Consider the following 21,933-nt stretch of genomic DNA (forward strand, 5'->3'; position numbering starts at 1 on the left):
TGTCACACTCGAAAATAAGCACCCATCGGACTAGGCTCCCTTAAGATAATGTACCTGTATGTTCTTTGCCATCAAGTTACCTCTCATAATCCCTCCGTCTCCAACACTCTTTGCCCCACTTCCCATGCTCGGGGGGTGCGGGCAGTGGACACACAGTAACTGGTGGTGGGAATCTGATAAACAAGACCACTTCTGCTGTCTGTGGCAGAAGACAACAGAGCAGGATCTCGGCCAACCTCTGCCTTAAAGGAAATCTTTATTAATTATGTATGGTTCACAGATGTTCTTTTAAAACCCCAACTTTCTAGAGAAGCACAATCCTCATGAGTGGCTTCAGCTTTGCATCATGAGTCTTGTATTAAGAGAAAATCCAAGTGGTACAATTTGTTTACACTATGATACTTTCTAAATAAACTCTTTTAAAAAAAGAAAAAAAAGTCTGGTCTTTCCTTAAATGTTACAGCAAAACAGATATAAAATAGACAATAAATTATAGTTTCTATTTACAAAAAAGCTGTAAGTGCAAACAGTTTTAGATCATAAATGTATTATTTAATCAGTTTAGTATGAAATTGGCTTCCTAGTACATGATTGTGAAAAAGACACTTTAAAAACATTCTACGATTTCATCGGCGTCTTACTTTCTACAAGAGAAAATGGGATTCGGGTTCATGAGGGCATGCCCATCCCATTCCTAGCGGCTGGGGGCTTCCTTCCTCATTTTGTTTCCTTTGTTGCTTCTAACCCCGCGACCCGGCATGCTGTCCAGTAAAAGGCAGACAGCCATTTTACTGAGATAGGTGAACTATTAAAGCCAACATTCCCGAAGTTAATGTGCTTTTCCAAGAGCCATTCCAGAAGAGAAGAGGCGCAGAATGGCTTTCACATGTTACACGGTTAAAGTGACGGCTGTCAAAAATGCTTCTGGCCCCCTGTAGCCTCACCGCAATGCCCAACTCGCCCCACTTACGGTGTTAGCAGAGAAAATAGCAAATGTTGGGGTGGGGGTAGGGGACCGAGGTGTGGAAATGACATGGTTTGTTGGACCGAAATAAGTATATTTTCACACCAACAGAACTCCAGCACAAACGCTAACGGCAGTGACGGAGACAAAAGGCACTTCCACGCAGCCCTGGGGACGACCCAGGCTGTTGATCCTACATGAAACCAACTTTTCTGGGAATGAAATCTGTGAACAGAGGCATTTCCCCCCAGTTTCCATTATCTGTAGGTCTCCCTTCGACAAACACTACAGAACGGGTGGATACTTTAGCTGAGAATACTCCTTTTAAGATTATTTTCCCTATTTACTGTTAAACACTAATGCCACAAATAGCTTGATCTAAAGCTAAAACTAATTTCAGTGGACTCTTCTTCTTTTGTTGGGTGTGGGGGGGGGGGATACTTCAAAGTTATGTTTCTTTAGTTAACCAGACTTCATACTGCAGACATCCAAACTCCATTTCCTATAGACCAACAACTACTCACGTTATTTACTGTGTGAGCGAATTATTAACGAGGCCCTTTACAATCTTCCGTGGGCGGTAAGGCACCAACCAGCACTGAACGGCTTCGAAGCCTCGCCTCCCCCCTTCGCTGTGCTTCTGAATGTTTGTTTTTAAGGCAGACGTCATCTGGGAACCCAAGGCAGCATCTGTCCCCAGCAACTGGTTTTGAGTTAGTGGCATCCACAAGCTCTGACGACCATATTCCTGTATTTTTTCAAGATGACGTTGGAGTTGTCATCAAAGTAAAGAACCGAGATGGCATTCAGTTTGGTCGGTGCACAGCACGGTTTGGGGACATACTCAGGATTCATAAGGTGAACCTGTTCCAAAACAGAAGGGGAGAGGCACCGTTAGAAGCCATACCGGACCCTGGCTGACTCCTACCTATAAAGCGAAGTGGGGGGGCGCCTGGGTGGCGCAGTCGGTTAAGCGTCCGACTTCAGCCAGGTCACGATCTCGCGGTCCGTGAGTTCGAGCCCCGCGTCAGGCTCTGGGCTGATGGCTCGGAGCCTGGAGCCTGCTTCCGATTCTGTCTCCCTCTCTCTCTGCCCCTCCCCCATTCATGCTCTGTCTCTCTCTGTCCCCAAAATAAATAAACGTTGAAAAAAAAAAAAAAATTTTTAAAGCGAAGTGGGGAGGGCGCCTGGGTGGCTCAGTGGGTTAAGTGTCCGACTTCGGCTCAGGTCATGATCTCACGGTTTGTGGGTGTAAGCCCTGTGTTGGACTCTGTGCTGACAGCTCAGAGCCTGGAGCCTGCTTCAGATTCTCTGTGTCCCTCTCTGTCCCTCCCCCCACTTGTGCTCTGTCTCTCTAAAAAAAAAAAAAAAAAAAAACATAAAAAAATTTAAAGTGAAAAGGGTCCCCAGGAGCTCACCAGCGTCTGCACGATCGCGTGGTTTGTGGCATTCATGTGTGCGTTGAGTGGGAAGGAGCATTCTCCATCACAGTAATTGGCAGCATAGCCCTTGGGTGCGATGATCCAGTCCTTAGTCGAAAGCAAAGGGACATGACATGTGATGAGCATACATTCCTTCTATCATCTGTGTTCTTAGTAATCCTGTGAGAAGGTATTCCTCACGTAGCACAGCTACGCAGACCAACACAGGGAGGCCAAGTTCACGTTCAAGTGGCAAAGCCAGGATGTGAACCCGGTCTGTCTGGCTCCAGAGCCCTCGCTCCTTCCACAGCCTGCAGGGCCTTAGCTGCTGCCCACCTGCCAGACCAGGAAGCACACAGGTGGCTGGCTGGCTGCACCTGCCCCCCCCCCCCCCAGCCGAGGGGCCTCGAGTATGCCCTTCCTCATAATGCCACCTGAGTACAGTAAATGGTATCTCCTATCCCTTGTCACCGAGGATTTGCTCATAAACTAGTGGTGGCTCTCAGCTGTGGGGCTCAGCCTTTGTGCGCCTCTAGATAGTTCAGGTGAGTCAGTTTGTAGCCATTGGAGAACTGTCAGGGCAGTTTCTCCAATGCTTTCTCAAAACACAAAATTGGTGGGGCGCCTGGCTGGCTCAGTCAGGAGAGTGTGCGACTCTTGATCTTGGAGTTGTAAATTCGAGTCCCACATTAGGTGTAGAGCTTGAAAAGTAAAATCTTACACACACACATACACACAATTTGTTTAAATGCCCAAATAAGCACACGCCTTGTGGACTTTGCAAAGAATGGGAGAACACTGGGGACGGTAGTATGGATCCTGAGGGACACAGAACTTGGCAACCAGGCTCCCTGGGAAGGGGGGGCTCTTGGTGCACAAGCAGGCTCGGCCCTTCCTCTGCCTTACTCCAGAAGCCCAGGCATTTGGAAAGGCTCCCAGTACCTTCACACAAGGAATCGCCTCAGCCCTAAAACTCAAAGTCTTTGATGGTAGCTGCTCCATTAAGATAGGAAAGGGCTGCTGTGAAGGGACATTTGTCCGCCTTGCTGTCCAGAAAACTCACCTGCCATCCCAGGTCTTGGAAGCTCACGTAAAGCTCATGTTTCCTGCAGGCTGTTTTCAACTCACTGCTGTTATAATCTGTCGGAGGAGATCAGAAGATGCACCCGTTAACCCACTCATTCTTTCATTTGAAAACATACACCGGGAGGGGTTGCTGCAGCCCAGGCCCAGTATGGGGCTCATGACAGACGCGAACCTGGCCCCTGCTAGACACAAAGGCGGTCACCAAACAGCTCCATCACGTGCCCGGTCGCTTGGCTGTCTCGTTCATGCCATCTTGTTCACGCCAGGGCGGGTGCCGGGCACACTGGCACACAATGTGTAATTATTGACTTGAATGGATTCTTTCAAGCGACAGATGATCATCGTGAGCCCATTACGTGCAAGGCCTACGGACAGAGTTTACAGATGTCCCCAGACCCCCCTTGGGCTCCTGACCTGGAAGGCACTGTATTCACAGTAAAAGCCACACCCAGGCAGGGTTTGCTATCATTCAAACAGACACAGTCCTAAAACTGTCCAGGGGCTGTGAGGACAGCTGGGTCAGGAAAGCATCTGAAAGGAAGGGTAATGGAGCGGGGCCTAACCAAGAGAGTGTCGTCAGAGTGAGAGAGTGAGAGAGAGAGAGAGAGAGAGAGAGAGAGATGCTGTAGCAGGAATCACTCTGGCACTGGTCCCTTGCCTCACTTCCAGTGCTGAGCCCTTTGCACCAAAGCACTGACTCCTAAGACAGGAAGCCCCGTGAGAATCTGAAGCATCCTACCTGCCCTGTGCAATGCGGGAGCCACGAGCCTGGCCTAACCTAGAAGAAGGGGAGGGCCTGGATTTGTTTCGGTTGACTGGAACAGCTCTAATGTGACATGCCCTCTGCTAGACTGACCGCGGGAAACAGGAAGAGAGGTTACACAAAGCTTGCATCCTCCAGGAACTTAGAGAATCTAAGGGGCAGTATGAGACATGTACACAAGTAACTCCAATACAGAACAGCATAGACGCTCCAGGCAAGTGCGGATGGCAAATCCCACTGGGAGTTCGGAGAAGGGTCAGTTATCAAGAGGAATAAAATGGGACATGAACGGCCTGGAACACCAACCAGAAAGATTGGGACTTTCTACCAGAGGCATTAAGTAAGCCTGTGAAGGGTTTTGAGCCAGGGAGCGCCATGTTCAGAGCTATGATTCTACAGGATCAATCTGGTAGCAGTGTTCCAGAGAGATGAAAGGCAGGACTCTGGAGAAAGGTTCCTAATCTAAAATGGATTTTGATGGATGCAAGAGCCTGAGGTCACTCACATGCCTGTTTTAATCACATGAGCCAGTAAATTGCCTAATTGTTTAAAGCCTATTTGAACTGGGTTCCCTGTTAACTTGTGCTTCTGGACAGCTTGGCCCAAAGTAAGACAGGACACGCGAGTTTGTAAGGGGAAGAGACAAATGGTACTGACTCCACTCAGTCACCTACACTGGGAGGAGAGAGAGGCTACCTTTTTGAGGTGATCTGCTAAATTCTAAATTTTTTCATGCTTCCTACCTGCCTTTTTCACCTTGCAGAACAACTCTTGCTGTAATTTCAAGTACCTGGGAGAACTGAACACAAGGCCATGCTGAAGGGAAGTCTTCACAGAGAAGGGCACTGAGGACTCTTGCTTAAACACACACACACACAAACCACCATTACCAGGCAAGACCAAACCTCCTGCTGAAAACAATCCCTCAAGAAAAAAATCAAGCACACAAAGGAATAAATTATCCCTAAAGTTAGAATATAAGAGAATACACAGAGACCACAATAAGAGTAGTCTCTGAGTGAGATTGCAAAAAAGAATACCTAAAATAATGGAAGAAATAAAGTAAGAAATAGAAATGCTACAGCAAAAACGTTGTGGAGAAAGAACATGAAAAAATGATAGGTGGATGTGAAAGAACAAAATAGAACTTTATAAAACCAGAACCATTGAAGATAAAAATGAAATGGATGGTTTAAACATCAGATTAGACACAACCGAAGACAGGATTAAAGAACTGAGCAATAAATTTGAAGAAATTTCCCAAAATATAGCCCAGAGTGAAATGGCTCAAAAATAGGACTCTCTTCCTATAAAGAGATAATGGAAGACAGAATGTAAATTCCAGTGTATTTCTAGTAGGAATTTCTGAAGAGAATAATGGGGGAATAATATTTGAATATATAAAGTGTCGGGGTGGGGGGAGGATTTTCTAGAAGTGAAGAAAACCAAACATCTTTATATTGGAAAGGCACAATGAATCCTAAGCATAGTAAATAAATTCCTGTCTGGCCACATGTGGTGAAACTGTAGTATATTAGATACAGAGGAATGCTTAAAAGCAACCCAAAGATAAAAAGAAAATAATCCACAAAGGAACATAAGGTAGATGGACAGCAAACTTTTTTTTAAATGTTTTTTTGAGAGAGAGAGAGAGTGCACGAGAGAGCAGGCATAAGCAGGGGAGGGGCAGAGAGAGAGGGAGAGAGAGAGAAAGAATCCCACGCAGGCTCCACACTCAGCGTAGAGCCTGATGTGGGCCTCGATCTTACAACCATGAGATCATGACCTGAGCTGAAATCAAGAGTTGGATGCTTAACCAACTGAGCCACCCAGGTGCCCCATGTACAGCAAACTTCCTAGCAACAAAAATATACAACATAAAAGGTTTAATACCATAAGAATGATGCTGTCAACCCCGAATTCCATACCCAGCTATGGTGGATACTTCTTGTTTGGGCCACCCAGCTCCCAGGTTCACCTCTCATTTGGAATGAGATGGGAATTCATAGACAGGTGAAAATCAAGGCCCGATCCCCCACAAGATAGCTCCTGCCCTTCTTCCCTGGCAACTGAGTACAGGCTCATGACTTCATTAATGCCAGGCAGATGCCCCGACCCGTGAGAAGGGGACTCCAGGGGAAAGCCAAGAATGGGCAGCTTGGCAGCCATGTGTTCAGGGTAATGGCATTCCAAACCACACACTCCTTGTGACTAGGTCTCAGCTTCCTCACTGGATTCCCTGTGTTTGGTTGTAGGTTGGAGGAGTTCCTGATACTCTTACATTAGTTTGCACTTTGATTAGAATCTGTTTCTCTTCCACGTAGCCAAGAAGGGCCTTGACTAGCTAAATTATTATTCCACGGTTAAGGGATAGGGAGTGCAGGGTGCAAGGGAAGTGACGGTCACTATCTCATATGGGTTGCTGAGACTGTCTTTCCATTCACATGTCTTCTAAGCAGAGACCTGCAGGCATATTGGGAGTAAGGCAGGAAGCTATTTGGGGGAAGAATAACCTGTACGGTGAGAATGACAAATGCAAAGTCCCCGAGGAAGCAGCCTGGCCAGCCTATCATAGAACAGCCTGGTGAGGGCTGCTGTCTGTTTGTAAAAACCCATATCCTCCGTCTACCCCCTGGGCACACAGCTATTAGACATTTCCCACTGCGGTTAGGTGTGGCCATGTGCCTAAGCTCTGCCCATGCACTTGGGGAGAAGGGGGTGTGTGCGGCTCCCAGGCCTGGGCCTCCTGGGTGCACATTCCTTCCTTTCCTGCCAGTTTTGAGCAGGGTTCAACCTTTTGAAGACTCCAAGGCTCTGGTTCTTTGTGCTCCTGAAGGTTTCTTGGGTTAGATGCTAAGTTATATGATCTTCCTACTTACAGTCTCAGTCTGGAGTTTTCCCCACCCAACATCAGTTAGCCTGTATCCCCACAAAGTAAACTTCCCCCCAAATGCCTTCTCTGTGCTGGGGACCATGACCTCTCCAAAGTCAAGCTTGGAACTGTTCGCCATGTGGAAGGCAGAGATTTCTGGGATACTTTTCCTTCCCAGGTTGATGAACATGGACAGTATAATATAATAAAGAATATACATCCTGGCAGAGCTATAAAAACCATGAAATCTCCTAATAGTTCCAACTCGTGGGTCCCTAGATAGGCTCGGGATGAGGGCCGGCTGCCAGAAAGACCAACCATGATGTCATAGAGCAGGACTCTGCTTCTCTACCTTCACCAGTAGGTCTGTCTGTGAGCCTCCTGCAAATTTGACTCTCTCAAAGCTCAACAAAGAGAACTTTCTCCATAAGAACAGCTATTTCTTTTAGAGCCAGACACTGGCATTTTTGTTGTTAAGTAAAGATTGGGGCCGGAGAGAGGAAAGGGAGGAATTCAACTCTCCTGTTTTTCCTCCTACACTTTCAAGCCACACTTAAGTTTCCTTATAACTCCATGTTAAGTGCTGGCTGAGAGTGTATAAATATTTGTGAAGGTCAATGCTCCTCAAAATACTTGTGTCTGCCACTCAGGGGTCGGTGCCCTGGGTTCTGCAGTGGAATTACACCATCACGCACCATTTTGTTTGTTTGTTTGTTTGTTTGTTTGTTTGTTTTTAAGGACTGAGAGATTGCAGAAAAATATTCTCCTGCCCTGGCCCCTTGATATTTGTTTAGATGAATGGTCTGGACAGGCCCAGTGAAAGTTCATGCAGTAAATTCTCAGTGGGAGAAAGGAAGGCAACATGACTTTGTCCAGATGGGCTCGCCAATCAAGGGGAAGGCAGAAACAAGAAGCCATATTGCTGGACAGAGGTAACAGACAGACAAACAAACCAGAGCAACAGACCCGAGGCTGACACAAACCTCCCCAAGGGCAACAGTCCTCTGTCTGATGCATCGTGAGACTCATCAGGGAATTCAAGCCCTCTCTCAGACCCTCAAGCCAGGATCACTGGAAATGGGTCCCCTGCCACCAGGGCTATCTGGGCATTCTGGCATGCAGATGTGGCAAAGGCTGGTCTGGGAGGTGAGACACATCTTCAAGGAATCTAGGTTTCTCAAAGTTGAACACATAATGTGAAATCTGTCTTCCATTCATCCCAGGGGATTCTTTGGCCTAGAGCAGAGGGCAGGGCAAGTGCCCAGCAGCCCAGCTAGGATTCTGGCCCAGCCAGACCAGGCCCAAGGGGGTTGTCCTGAGTACCGTGGATAAGCAGGGCCCAGCCATAGATGGGTTGGGGCAAATAACTGTCACCAGGTGACAAAATCTACCAATCATAAAAGCCCCCAGGATTAATTTCTTTCATAACCAGAAAAATGTAGCTCCCTGGTCTACTTTTAAATAGGAGAGAAACATTTTCCCTCACCACACATTTCCTTCCTTCCGAGAGAGAGTGCGAGTAGGGGAGGGGCAGAGAGAGAGGGAGGCAGAGAGTCCAAGGAGGCTCTACACCGTTAGCACAGAGCCTGACACGGGACTTGAACTCACAAACCGTGAGATCGTGCCTGAGCTGACATCAAGAGTTCAGATGCTTAACCAACTGAGCCACCCAGGTGCCCCAGCCCTCACCATACATTTTCAAGCTTTAAAAGCTTCAGATGCCCCACACTGGGAGAAGGGGGGAACCTTTAAAGACCTAAGACAGCCCTGCCTGTTTGCCCCCCGCAAATGAAGATCCTTGGGCAAAATCTTCCAGGCTCTGTTGTGGGAAAGGCACCGTCCTGGTCGGAAATGAGGACAAGCAGAGCGGGGCTGGGGCAAAGGCCAGGCTCCCACACACAATGCGCTCTCCATAAGCCTCCGTTCTTCCCAAACTTTGCCGAGCGACACCTGCATCTCTTCCAGGCCTTCTGGGCCATTAAACCAGTGGCACAGAAAGTGTCACGTCCATGCCCAGTGGCCAGGTCCACCCGTTTTGCACTGTGGCTGCTTTGGAGTAGTCAATCTCCCAAGCCTCAGGTGTGTGTGTTATTCGTCGATCTGGGTAGTGCAGGAGCCAGGTGCACCGCGGAGGCTTCGGGGGGAGGGGCGGAGGGCAGCACAGAACGAGCTCTATGGAGGTATGTTCCCTGGAGTCCAGGCTGATGGGCAGGAGGGTAGGGTGACACGCGTCTCATCCCGGCGCTTCAGACACCACCTCATTCCCACATCTGAGAGTCCTGCTGGGAGCGGGTGGGGGTGGCTGTTTCCGTCTGGATGGGCCACTGGAGGCCCACACAGTGGGTCCCACCACACGCAGCTCTTCGCTGACCCACTCACTTGTCCTCGGCCCCCGCTTCACCTTCCAGTGCCTCTCTCACCTGGACAGCTACGGCCAGCTGGACTGCCACGGCCTCTTCGGTTCTGGCTGGCCGCTCTGTCTTCTCGGCTTCTGGCCCGCGGCCCTGACACTCAGTTTCATCGGCGACAGCCTCTACTCCCCGACCTTACGTTCCATTCTTCCCTGTGATGCCTGAGGGGCGGCTCACCTACAGACAAGAACTAGTGGGACTAACGGGGGCCTGGGTGAGCCCCTGTGACAGTGGGGGCCACCACTGCCTCACAGGACACTGCAGGGAGACAGTTCTCTTGCTCAGCGCAGTGAGGACAGGGTGCTTCTGACCCACTGTAAGCAGCCAGCTGGCCTGGCACCTCCTCAAGGCATCCGTGTCCCTAGGCAGTGGCCATGTGTACCACATGTTTGTTCTGTCCTGAACACAACGGTCACATCCCATACACCCTAAGGAGGACATCCAGCATTCCTTGCTGCCCCCCGCCACCCGTCCCCAAAAAGCCATGAAGACAGTAAAGCACAAAGGAGCTGTAGGAGGGGAGAGCTTGGGCCCCACCACTGGCTTATTTATGAAGCTGATCGGCTACATGGAGTGAAATGCAGGCTTCCCAGGCACCAAAGATCAGGGGATTCTCAGGGGAATGAGTCCTGGATGAGAAGGGAAGGGCCCAGCAATGATCCTGACTTCCATGGCAGGCAGCGAGTGGGAAGGGTGGGGACCATCGTGCCAAAGTGGGAGCCATGCAGCCAGCCGGGTCCCAGGTGTCCAGGCAGCCTGCCTGCCATCCTTTCCAGTGCCAGGAGAAGAGGACAGGAGAGAAACAAAAGGGAAGACATGGAGAGAGGAGACAGGCAGACCAGGGACAAGGTCAAGGCAACCACACGTAACCAGGTGAGTGGGAAGGAGGGAAGCAGGCAGGTGGCTGCCACCCCGGCCAGGGCTTCTGCACAGGGCTGCTCAGCAGTGCTGGGCTCACCCCACAGCTGTTGTCCCTGCTCAGCAGGCTACACACCTGGCAGGGGCTGGGGACCAGGTGGCACGCCCCACACTGGGTTCCCCGTTCTTCTGAGCCCAAAGAGTCTTCCCAGAGGAAACCTGTGTTTTAAGTTATTTTTAATGTTTTATTTTTGAGAGAGACAGAAAGAGAGAGCGAGCGAGCATGAGTTGGGTGGGGCAGAGAGAGAGAGGGAGACAGAATCGGAAGCAGGCTCCAGGTTCTGAGCTGTCAGTAAAGAGCCCAACATGGGGCTCAAACCCACAAACTGCAAGGTCATGACCTGAGCTGAAGTCGGATGCTTAACTGACTGAGCCACCCAGGTGTCTCAAAACTGGTTTTTCAGAGAAACAATTGACTACTCTTATCTCCCTCCTCTCCTAGAATGACAAGGGCAAGTATAACATTAGCAGCTGTTGAAATGGCACGTTGGTCTTCATTGACCTGGCTGCACCTTCCAGATCGCCCAGCCTTATCAGCCTGTCTTAATCCAAGAGTCTCTGGCTCTCCCTCCCTACCCCGCCCCTCCAATGGAATCAACCTGGCCATTAAGAACGTGCTGGAGGAAGCCCAGCTCCTTGTGGAACCACACTGAGATCTTGATCTCAGGTCTCAGTAATGTCACAGAATGTTGGGGGGCAGGGAGCTTGATCTTCAGAATCTAGACTTGGTTTACAACCTGGATGGTTAGATTGAGAGTCAACAGGGAGGTCCCATTCTTCTGGGGTGCTGGAATCTCAGCCTCTCCTGCTTCATTTAATTGGGGTGGACTTTGGCCTACTTTCAGCCTTTATCTCGATTATCAAAGAATGTGGAGATTAACTATCTTGAAAACAGACACAGGCTTCTCTTCAACACTGAGCATGAACACTAAGACTCCCTGTGCTTTCAGCACCTCTGCTCTCCATGTTCCCTCCTAGACGGAGTCTCCTGGCCCCCAGGACCTGCCTGTGGGCTTAGCAGGTCTTGGTGGATCATTCAGGTTTTTGCAGCTCCTGTTTATGCTTCTTTATTATTTCCCTTCAGCACTGCTGGCCATTATTACATTCCCATGGGGTAAACCTAAGGATGGGGTAAAGGGGAGCCTATCATTCCTTGATAACTTTTACCCAAAGGGACTTCATGGTAAAGGAGAGTCAAGTATTATAAATATGGAGTTTGAAATGACTCTGTTGAATCACTAACACCATGCCTGTCGGCCACAGCTGTGAAGAATTAAGACTTGATTTCATTTTAGAAAGTCCTGAACAGGCCTGTACTTCTTGACCAAGACATCTGGAAGCCAAGCCGCAGGCCCTAAAATTTTAAGTTGAGATCAAAATGACAAATTACAATTCCCGATTCCTTTGAAGAACCATAAACAGCTAACTCAAAGCCCTGACCCACGTCCATTCTTCTCAAGCTTTGGATGGCCACAGAGGGTCAGCCCACTCAGCTGTGGCATGCCAACCCCCAGAAGCACATGAGGAGCTAGTGGGGACACCTGCCAGGAACTAAAAGGCCAAATAAACATTGATCTGTAAGAATGAGGCCCTCGGCCTGCAGACCGGAGTTCCCGGAGATCTACAGCAAGATTTCACAGTCATAATAAAGTACCCAAACCACTGTTTTGCAAGCGATGCAGTCCGGTTACCTTGTTTTTATGCTGGATGCGCACTGAATGGTCCCAATCAGGAAGTTCATGAGATACAAGATATGAACTATCAATGAGGTCAATGGCATATCTATAATGTACCAGAGCCACATTTCCCCCCAAGGATCCTTAAAGGCACATGTCTGGGTGGGTTGGAAAGGGACAGAAGAAGAAAGGACTCAGAAATGCTAACTGGTAGCATCTGAAGCAATGAAGGACTCATCCCAAAAGACAGACAGGGTCTTGAGGAGTCGTTGATTCACAGATGGTTGGCAGAGGTGTGTGGCAGTGACAAAAACATGAGGATTAAAGAGGCCTAAAGGTCATCTAATTTTACATAAATTGTTAAAAGTGGCAGAAGAGTTCCCACACTATCATCTGCCACAGCAAAGCACAATTCTAAGTCACAGCATTGGCAGCTAGTGGGTTGGCGGGGCAAAAAACCTCAGACTCACCAACAACTTCTCCCTCCTCAGTGATGTCTTGGAAACATCCTGGGAAAATTAGCTAGGTTGGTATCTAGAATCACCACATGGATCCATCCCTCAAGGCCATTTGTTCATGGCACCGGTAGTGAATTGGCCAGGTGTTGTCATAGTCCTCCAGTAGGTGAAATAATGAATCCCAAGAAAAAGCTACTATAAGAGAGGGTGAGGGGCAGCAGGTAGAAAGACCAGCACACGAGAGAAGGAACTGGAGGGTAGGGTGTCACAGAGCAGTAGGCTGGGAGAAATGGAGGCTGAAAACTGCCAGATTCACTGGAATTGCCAGTAGGCGGCACAGCGTGGCTCGGACCAGCACTAGTAAAACATGTGTAAAAGTGATAAACAATGCTGTCCAGATGATGTCCAAGCCCACTGGAGAGGTGCGACACAGCCAACATCCATCATTCATTTGGAGCAGACAGCTGCAAAGAAGCAAGGGCAAGTGAAAACCATCCGGGAGCCTTCGATCCAAACCCACGCTTCGGTGCGTGTGTTTGCAAAGTCTGGCTTAAAGGCCAAGTACAGATGTCAGAGCAGATTCCGGTGGGCGGTGGGGAGGAGGTGGATGGGGCTCTTGGCCTTTCCCTTGTTGTGGACTCGTCCTACCGGCCCAGGCATCTGCAGCTCTGTTCCAAAAATAGCCACAGATTTCCCTGCCATGTTTCACCCTGATGACAGGCAATTTGATGGATTATGTTAACTTCTTTGCCCAGATGCAGGATGGTCTCTGATGGGCTTCCGGTGGTGGTTGTTTCTGTGGAGAAATATTAATTCCTTGGGAGCACTCTATTGAAGAAGGGGGGCAGCAGAGGCAAAGTAATCTCTCCTTTCAAACTTCCAGAAGATTTACAAAGGGAAAGTCCTGCCTGGAGTCATACCAGAGACCACAACTTTTTGTCTCAGTGGCAGCTACCTGGTTCAGGAAGGTCCAGCAAGACATGAAGGTTTAGTCCCATGGTGGCCTAGAAAAAAGGACAGTCCAACTGGATGGCCCATTTCTCTGGGTAGCAGACCATCTTTGTGGAATTCCCTTCTCCAGGAGTGACCTCTTCCGTTATGTATCTGCTCCCATTAATAGCAGGGATAAATGAAGAAAATGTTAAATATATAAAGTAGCACTTGAATGGGCCTAACCTGAGCAATTTCTCGAACCAGCTTGAGAGGGCCTTTGAAGACAGTAAGAGGGAAGGAGAGTCCTTCTTAGTCACACTCTCTTGGGGGTTGTCCTTGGAACAGGTGAGGCCAGAGGCACTTGCTGTGAACTCTCTCATCCTACTACCACTGAAAAGAGTGAAGCGTGTTTGCAAGTGCTGGGTCGGGAGGTGGGGGGAGGGAAGACCAAGACAAAGCAGATATACTTGCCTGTTATTCCACATTCGATCAACTTTAATACTCGTATTTAATTGCAACTTATCAAATTGAAAAAAAATGTTGAAAGGGACATGGAAAAGAATAATTGGGTGACATTATGGAAACCCAAATCAGAGACCTGTCTTACCAATGAAAAACTCTGGCATGTGTACTTGGGGGAGGGGGTGTTGAATAAATCAAGTGAAATTTCCATTTTAAAAAGCAATCAGCATTCCCAGCGCTGCCTTCGTGTCTGGGGTCCCAGTACCAAAGTGGAGTTCATTCATTAATTGAAGCCTAAAACACTGAGATGATTAACTCTCTTTAGCAGGCTTCCTCTGAAGCGAATAAAGAAAAGCAATCATTTCTTCTTTGTGTTTTTTAAAAACCCAACCCTCACTGTTTTTGGTGATAAACACAGGAACACCCATGCTGGGCAATGCTTCCAAGAAACACCAGGAGGACAAGCAGGAAAATGTCACGTCACCCTGGGTGGTAGGTTCTCAAAGCCCCACAGCTAAGTTGCTGGGGAGAGAAATGGCTTATTAAGTCAGACTCTAAAATGAAGACCATTCCTCCCATAGAAAAGATGAGTACTCTGGGAAGTTGCATGAACTCTTTGTGGCCACTGATGAGGACACTTTTAAACAGTCACCTGGAGGAAGTAATGCATCTTCCAGATCTTTTTTACATCCTTCCCAACGATCCTAACATATGCTCTCAGAACATACTTCCCACAATTGGAGGTAACTAATCTTTGAGTATTATGGACCAAATCAAACACTTCTCATTTAATCCCAGCAAATCTACCAAGTGTTAAGCATCCCCACTTAATGGATGAGTAAACTGAATCTGGAATGGATTAGGTTTGCCCAAAGTCAGTCACAGGGTAGTAATAAGGGAAGCAACATCTCCGGCTTCAAATCCTACCGCAAACGTTCAACTGCATGCTTGAATCCTGGGCTGGCTCAACAGCTTGAGGAAACCCAGAACTTACAAGCCTTGGCTTTAGAGTAAGATGGATCTCTGCTGGAATTCAACACTTACTAGCTATGTGAACTTCAAAACATTGAAGAGTGGACTTCGATACCACTTCCCAAAAAAAGGCACAGCACGGTGGGGTGGGCATCTCTGAAGGACCACTGAATTGACAAGTAGTGGTGTCAATTGACTCTCAATTGACTCTCACCCTTTGCACCTGCCCGTTCGGGGCAGGATGGAGTTGACCCCATTCTCTAGCTCCAGGGTCAAGCACATGACCTCAGCCTGGCTATCTACTAAGCTACTGTGAGAGAGACATTCTCTCCTGAAGCAGAGGTAACCAAGGGTGATAAAATCCTGGAGCTGTTGGTTGCCTTCTTTACCACCATGTTAGAGATAGTCTTTCTAAGAATGCCACCAACAAGGGAAAAATTGAAAAGGAGAAAGTAAGACTCCTAACACCATGTGAGCCCATGATCCAGCCATGCCTAAAGCCAGAACCCTCGATTTCCCAGTTCAATGAACCAACGAAACCCATCAGAGAAGGCTGTTTGAGCTGACTTTCCATCACTTTCAGCCAAGAGCACCAACAAACGCAAGTCCATTTTCTGTAACTATACAAAGTTTGCTTGTGTACCACAACCTCCCAGGTGTCATGCAACTAGAAGAAAACCTAGGTGTCCTCAGGATTTTTACGTGAATGAAAAAAGAGTTGGAAGAAAAAAAAACCAGAAGGATGCTTTTCCAGAAAAAGAGACTCTCAGGAGGTCTTCAGCCTGCAGATTCAGTACCTGGATAACAAATTGTCCCTTCTGACGGCCCTAGGAACCCATGCAGATAATTGGTGGCTGTGATGAGGCACCTCTGGGTTTCTGTATTTGCCGTGCAGAAGCCATGCGACGGCTAAAACCATCGACACGCCCTTGTTCTCGCTGAGGCCCAAGAGCCAACTAGGCTTCCTGAAAAACCAGGCTCCACCCAAACCTACCTGAAGCGCTGGAGACCCGCGACACGTCCTGCGACTGGGTGGAGCGATTGCGGCTCTGCTGTCGGCGCCGCCCAGGGGCTGACCTCGTGGTGCGCACATGGACCTCACTCACTTTGAAGAAGGCCACCATGAAGGGCTGCTTGTCATAAGGGCCGTCTCTGCCCACCAGGCCTGCGGCTCGGGGGTTGATGTTGAGTCCTTGAAGGCAAAGCACAGCGCACCTGTCTTTACCCATGGAAACTTGTTCCTACAGCTGTAGACCTGAGCTTTCCTGGCCACCCAGGTGCCAGCCACAAAGAAGGAGCAGGAGGGAAGAGCACTGTGCACTCTCAGAGCCCTGATGACTCCCCTCAGATGGGCAGAATCAAGACACTCCTTCCAAAGTTCCATGAATTAGAGCCAGGGGTGGTGTGAACTCCCAAGGCTTGCCCATCCTGGATAGACTTCCCCCTACATGATCATTCTCTCTTTCTGATGATATAAGTCATAGAGTCTCTAACCAGTGAGGTGACTTCACAGGCAAAGTGTGCCCAGTCTGGGACCTGATAATATAGATCTGATCAGATCTGATCATATAGGTCATAGAGTCGCCAACCAGTGAGGCAACTTCACAGGCAGAGTGTGCCCAGTCTGGGACCTACATGAGGACCCTGAGCTGCTGGGCTTTGGTGCTGCAGGAGAAGAGGGTGCTGGAGGGGTTCTTGTGCAAACCCACCCAACTGTCAGGAGGTAGACTAGGCTCCCCCCCTGCCTCCATGAGCTGTCTTCCCATTGTGGCCCCTGGAACTCAGACCACCTACTTGTATCTGGAGACCTCAGGGACAGGTTTTGCTTTTCAATAGCCATTCTGAGGGAATAGTCAGTGAGGTCATCTTGGAGCCGTGGTCTTGACTGTAAACCATGGTTCTACCATAACTGTTGCAAAGGAGACGAATGAAAAGTGTTTGCCGATTTGAGCAAACTTACCATCCCGAGTCACCACGCTCAGCTGAAGCCCCATGTTGTGCTGTGGAGTCACGACCCACAGGTTGCTAGTGGCTGTGATGTCAAATTCCAGCCAGCCTTCTTCTGAGGCCCACACCATGCGGGTGTCCAACAAAAATAGGTCAGAGTCTCTGAAAGAGAGAAAAGACAGCATGGTGAGTACCACGCCGCCTTCTTGGCCCATCCTCTCTGTCCTGCCTTGGCATTAAAGTGAAAATGCCAGCATCGGATCAGGTTCACCTAGGAGACACTGCATACAGTGCCTACCACGGTTCTGGCTCACATACACAATACAATCTGGAGATGGCTATCTGCTAGGGCACTTCAGAACAAGGAGTTTTCTCCCAAATATAGGTGGACCCCTCAACTTCATCAAAGGCCTTGCTAGGGCTGTTCATGCCAAGTCTTTCTCTGAAATAAGGGAGGGAGGGAGGGGGGGAGGAGGAAGGGAAGGAAAGGAAGAGAGGGAGGGAGGGAAAGGAAGTCATATTGTTGCTTCCTTTATGGCAAATGAACTCTAAAAAGAGAGAAAGGGGGGCATGAAAAAAAGAATTAGGAAAATATTAAAATCAAGATTCATGTGAGCAAAAAACGAAAAAAGTTGTGCTTTGTTCATTTTTTTTTTTTGTAAAATTAGGGCATGATAATCTTCACATGTTAGTTCCCGTGAAATAATGAGAAACAAGAAGCCACATCATATCTATGAGTAATCTTTAGTCCCTTGCTTTAATTAAGGCCTGTGAGTGGTCCTTGCTGAGTGTGGGGTCCTTCCTCGTGTGGACAGTATAGCCACAGGTGTATGTTGAGTGATTTTAAAGTTCATCCCAGCACAGCTGTGAGCCATGGCTGGGGTTCTTGTAGGCAAACTCAGAATCCATACCCAGGGAGTAGTTTTATATATGTGTCTCTGTCTATCTATACATATGGACATAATTTTTGCTTACAGTTTTCAACTAACATAACCCTAGGAATTGTGGGAAGGTGGAGTAAGGGTTTCTTCCTGCCCCTGCACACATCGTGATAGAGCAGTGTTAAGGGACAGTCCCCTTCATGTGCTTCAGGGACATGCTGAATCTGAGCTGACATCCCAGGATCACTGGCACGAAATGGCCAGGAATTCCCATGACAGGGAAGGGGAACCACTTTGGCCATGGAAAGATTCAAATCTCCTGGTGCCATATTTTACAGGATAGAAAAAGGACTAGAATTAAATACTGAATTTAAGATTAGTATCACAATACTAATGTCGTACACCAAAATTGGTTATAAAAGGCTTTCATCCACTTTGCTTTCCTTAACAACAATCCTGAAAGCTAGCAGCATATCATTATATAGCTGGGGAAACGGAGACTCAGATGTGAGGTTTCAGACATACAGCTAAGATCAAACGCTAGTAAGTAAAAGAACTGGCTAGCAAGGGGCACCTGGGTGGCTCAGGAGGTTAAGCATCAGACTTTAGCTCAGGTCATGACCTTGCAGTTCATGTGTTTGAGCCCTGCATCAGGCTCTGTGCTGACAGCTAAGAGCCTGACACCTGCTTCGGATTCTGTGTGTGTCTCCCTATCTCTCTGCCCCTCCTCTGCTCGTGCTCTGTCTCTCAAAAATAAATAATTGTTAGAAAAAAATTTAAAAAAAAAAGCCTAGCAAGCAAGAAGAAAGCAAACAGATTCGGAGTTTTCCATACTATCATGCTGCCTTCTGAGATCAATATGAAAGACAGCCTGTGGCAAATGAATAAAATGCATTTCTATCCCATCAAATATCTGTGAGGCCAGTGAAAATGTCTAAGTTAAACATTTTAGATTTCTGAGGGGAAACAATTTTTCCTGTTTACATGGCTTAGAGTTAGAAGGAAGTTCTATTGTCATCTTTTCCAAGCTTAAAACAGTAGGTAGAGCTAAAAGTAGTTTACTCAGCTGCTGACCAGGGTCCGCGGGGGGCCACTCTTGGGCCTGCCATCTTTAAAGTGCTCTCCCATGTGCATGTGTCATACCTCCTGTTGACAAATTACCCCCCAGGACTGAGGTAACTGTAAGCAGGGAGATGGGGGTGTTCATGGAAAACAGCAAGAGGGGAGTGCAAGTCCAAAGCTTTGAAGTGAAGATATAAAAAGACATAAATTCTGATCTAGAAGGTTGGAGAAGACCCTCATCCAGAAATAACACAGACGCTATGGACAGCAATGTGGGAAAATGTCCCAAAGGCAGCATGAGACGTGTCCATGTCAGAGCGGCACCCTCGAGGATGAAGACATAGTGAGAATTTCAGGGTGCCACGCTGCCCCTGAGGTGAAGGGGGTCCGCTGTCACTATCTACAGAGCTTCGATGACAGACCTGGCATTTGTAACAAGGATGCAAAAAACCTGAGTCTGGGACAGGAGTGTGGCAGAGATGGTATGAAGAGCTAGAATGAACTTTTATTTTGAAAAAGTAGGGTTTATAATAATGGAAATGGGCCTCTATTACAAGAGAAAGCAGGATGGGACACAAGTCCATCGTCCACAATAGGAGAGAAAGCAGAGAGGAGAAAAGGGGAAAACATGAATCAGAAACTAAACTTGGGGTAAAGGGGGAAGGTGTTGACGGGAAGGATTAACAATCATGACGTGGAAAGCATGAACTCCTCGGGGTTAGTGGAGATCTGTGGACACAGGGAGCCTGAAGTTCTCTCCTGACTGCTCCTGAGTCACGCCGGGTCCCCAGGCATCTGTGATGTCTCTCCACCACCTTCCCAGGCCGTGCAGTGAGAACGCTGGTCCTCACTGCTTAGGAGACCAGTGGCATACACAAACACAGCCTGACAGCTGAGTCCAGAAAGATGGAAAACTCTGTGGCTCACCAGCAGTGAGGCAGCCTCAAATTCAGATGTTCTTTGAATCTACGATGCCTGGGTCCCATGGGAAGAAGGTGAGCTAGAGCATGCGCTTAACATGATGGGACTAAATGGACAAGGAACAACTACTATTCACTGTGTGCTTTCGATATGCAGGGTGCACCCAGAGCCTCTCCTTTATTCCTTGGGGACCCCGAGAGGCAGGTCCTATTACTGTCTCTCTCCTACAGCTGAGGGCATGGAGCCTAGAGAGGTGAGGTATATCAAAAGTCACACAGGTATTAAGTGGGGTGACCAGAAATTACAATCAGAGCCCACACTCTTGGCTACCACATATCTCAAAAGCAGAGTCAAGAAAAGCACAGGGCCCAGGTTGAAAACTACTGCACCAGGGCTCAGAATAAGGTAAGGGTTCAAATCTACTGCACACCAATGCCAACATCAGCTGGATGCAGAAACGTGTTAAGATACTTGGAGCTGGCATGTGATCAGAAATCATGAGCAGGTTCTCCTATCAAGGCCAGGGAGGAAGAGGTGAAAGGTGCACACAGGAAGGGACCAAGATGGCTGACATCTGCTGAACTCTAGGGACCTTCTCAGTCTTACTCTACTCTTCTTCCCACGCACAATATTCTCTGTTTAGACTGAGAACACTACTGACACATATTCACCCAGCCAGGGTGAAAAATTAAAAAAACAAACAAAAACAAAAGGAACAACTTCATTAGCTCACCCTCAGTGTTTCCAATAACTCAGGTATTTAAGAGACGTTATTTGGGGCGCCTGGGTGGCTCTGTTGGTTAAGTGCCTGACTCTTGATTTCGGCTCAGATCATGATCCCATGGTCCATGGGATCGAGCTCCAAACTGGGTTCTGCGCTAACAGCACAAAACCTGCTTGGGATTCTCTCTCTTTCCCCCTCTCTCTGTCCCTCCCCCCTTCACGCTCGCTCTAGCTCTCTCTCTCAAAATAAATAAACATTAAAAAAAAGACATTATTTATGGCAAGTCAATGAAGTGGGTCAGGTCTCACCAACATCTATTTACTTTTCTTCAATGACATGTAACCTTCTTAAGTCTCCTTACTATAAAAGTGTAGCCTCAGGGCCGCTGGGTTGGCTCAGGCGGACAGGTGTCCAACTTCAGCTTAGGTCATGATCTCATGGTTCATGGGTTCGAGCCCTGCCTCGGGCTCTGTGCTGACTGACAGCTCAGACCCTGGAGCCTACTTCAGATTCTGTGTCACCCCCTCTCTCTCTCTGCCCCTCCCTAACTCATGCTTGCTCACTCTCTTGCTCTCAAAAATAAATAGAAATATTAAAAAAAATTTTTTTAAATACAAGGATTCCCTTCTGAATCTTATCTAAAACATGTATAACCAGTGGATAAAGAATCCTAGGGTCTGGCCAAAGTGACTGCCATTAAAAAAAAAATTTTTTTTTAATACAAGGATTCGCTTCTGAATCTTATCTAAAACATGTATAACCAGTGGATAAAGAATCCTAGGGTCTGGCCAAAGTGACTGCCATGACTGGACTATTTGGACTTCCTACTTGGATGACTGACATACTCAAGTTAATACACCATGAAAGAAGATTCTGAAATGAGAGAGAGACAATTTTGAAAGAATTTACTGGGGCGCCTGGTGGCTCAGTTGGTTGGGTGGCTGACTTGGGCTCAGATCATGATCTCACAGCTCATGAGTTCGAGACCTGAGTCAGGCTCTGTGCTGACAGCTCAGAGTCTGGAACCTGCTTCGGATTCTGTGTCTCCCTCTCTCTCTGCCCCTCCCCCTCTTACACTCTGTCTCTTGGTCTCTCAAAAATAAATAAACATTAAAACATTTTTTACAAAAATAATTTACTGCCTATTTTGTTCTCTATCAACTCACAGAACCCCATGTTTCATGCTGAATATGCATTCCATCTTCAAGGATACAATAATTTTATTCTCAGTGTTATCTAACCTGAGGCAATGAGTTTCCTCATACTGTGATCATCCTGGGAAAATTAAGTTCTTAACAATTACCTAACAAGAGATTTCTAGAAAATGTAGAAATTTCTAGAAAATTTCACAAATTCACCTTGGGGCTAGAGTTGACTGACCAACAAGTCACTTGCAAAGACTTGTGGAACTAGTGTTGATGGGCAAGGTCACCTCTACGTGGTCCCTCCCATTGCACAGCCT

The 21,933-nt window shown here is 47.8% G+C and overlaps 1 protein-coding gene across 1 annotated transcript in view; it reads right to left on the minus strand.

The window, feature by feature from the left end:
- Positions 1-239: 239 nt before the first annotated feature.
- Positions 240-21,933, minus strand: part of BMP6 (bone morphogenetic protein 6) — a 158,980-nt gene continuing 137,286 nt past the window's right edge. Inside the window, exons 3-7 of the mRNA XM_043590858.1 lie at positions 16,897-17,045; positions 15,931-16,128; positions 3,449-3,525; positions 2,383-2,493; positions 240-1,828 (exon numbers count right to left, since the gene is read on the minus strand). Of these exons, the coding sequence (XP_043446793.1) occupies positions 1,679-1,828; positions 2,383-2,493; positions 3,449-3,525; positions 15,931-16,128; positions 16,897-17,045 (685 nt within the window). The 3' untranslated portion in view covers positions 240-1,678. The remainder of the gene's footprint in view (positions 1,829-2,382; positions 2,494-3,448; positions 3,526-15,930; positions 16,129-16,896; positions 17,046-21,933) is intronic.

The sequence above is a fragment of the Prionailurus bengalensis genome, chromosome B2 (assembly GCF_016509475.1).
Source record: "Prionailurus bengalensis isolate Pbe53 chromosome B2, Fcat_Pben_1.1_paternal_pri, whole genome shotgun sequence".
Lineage (NCBI taxonomy): Eukaryota > Metazoa > Chordata > Mammalia > Carnivora > Felidae > Prionailurus > Prionailurus bengalensis.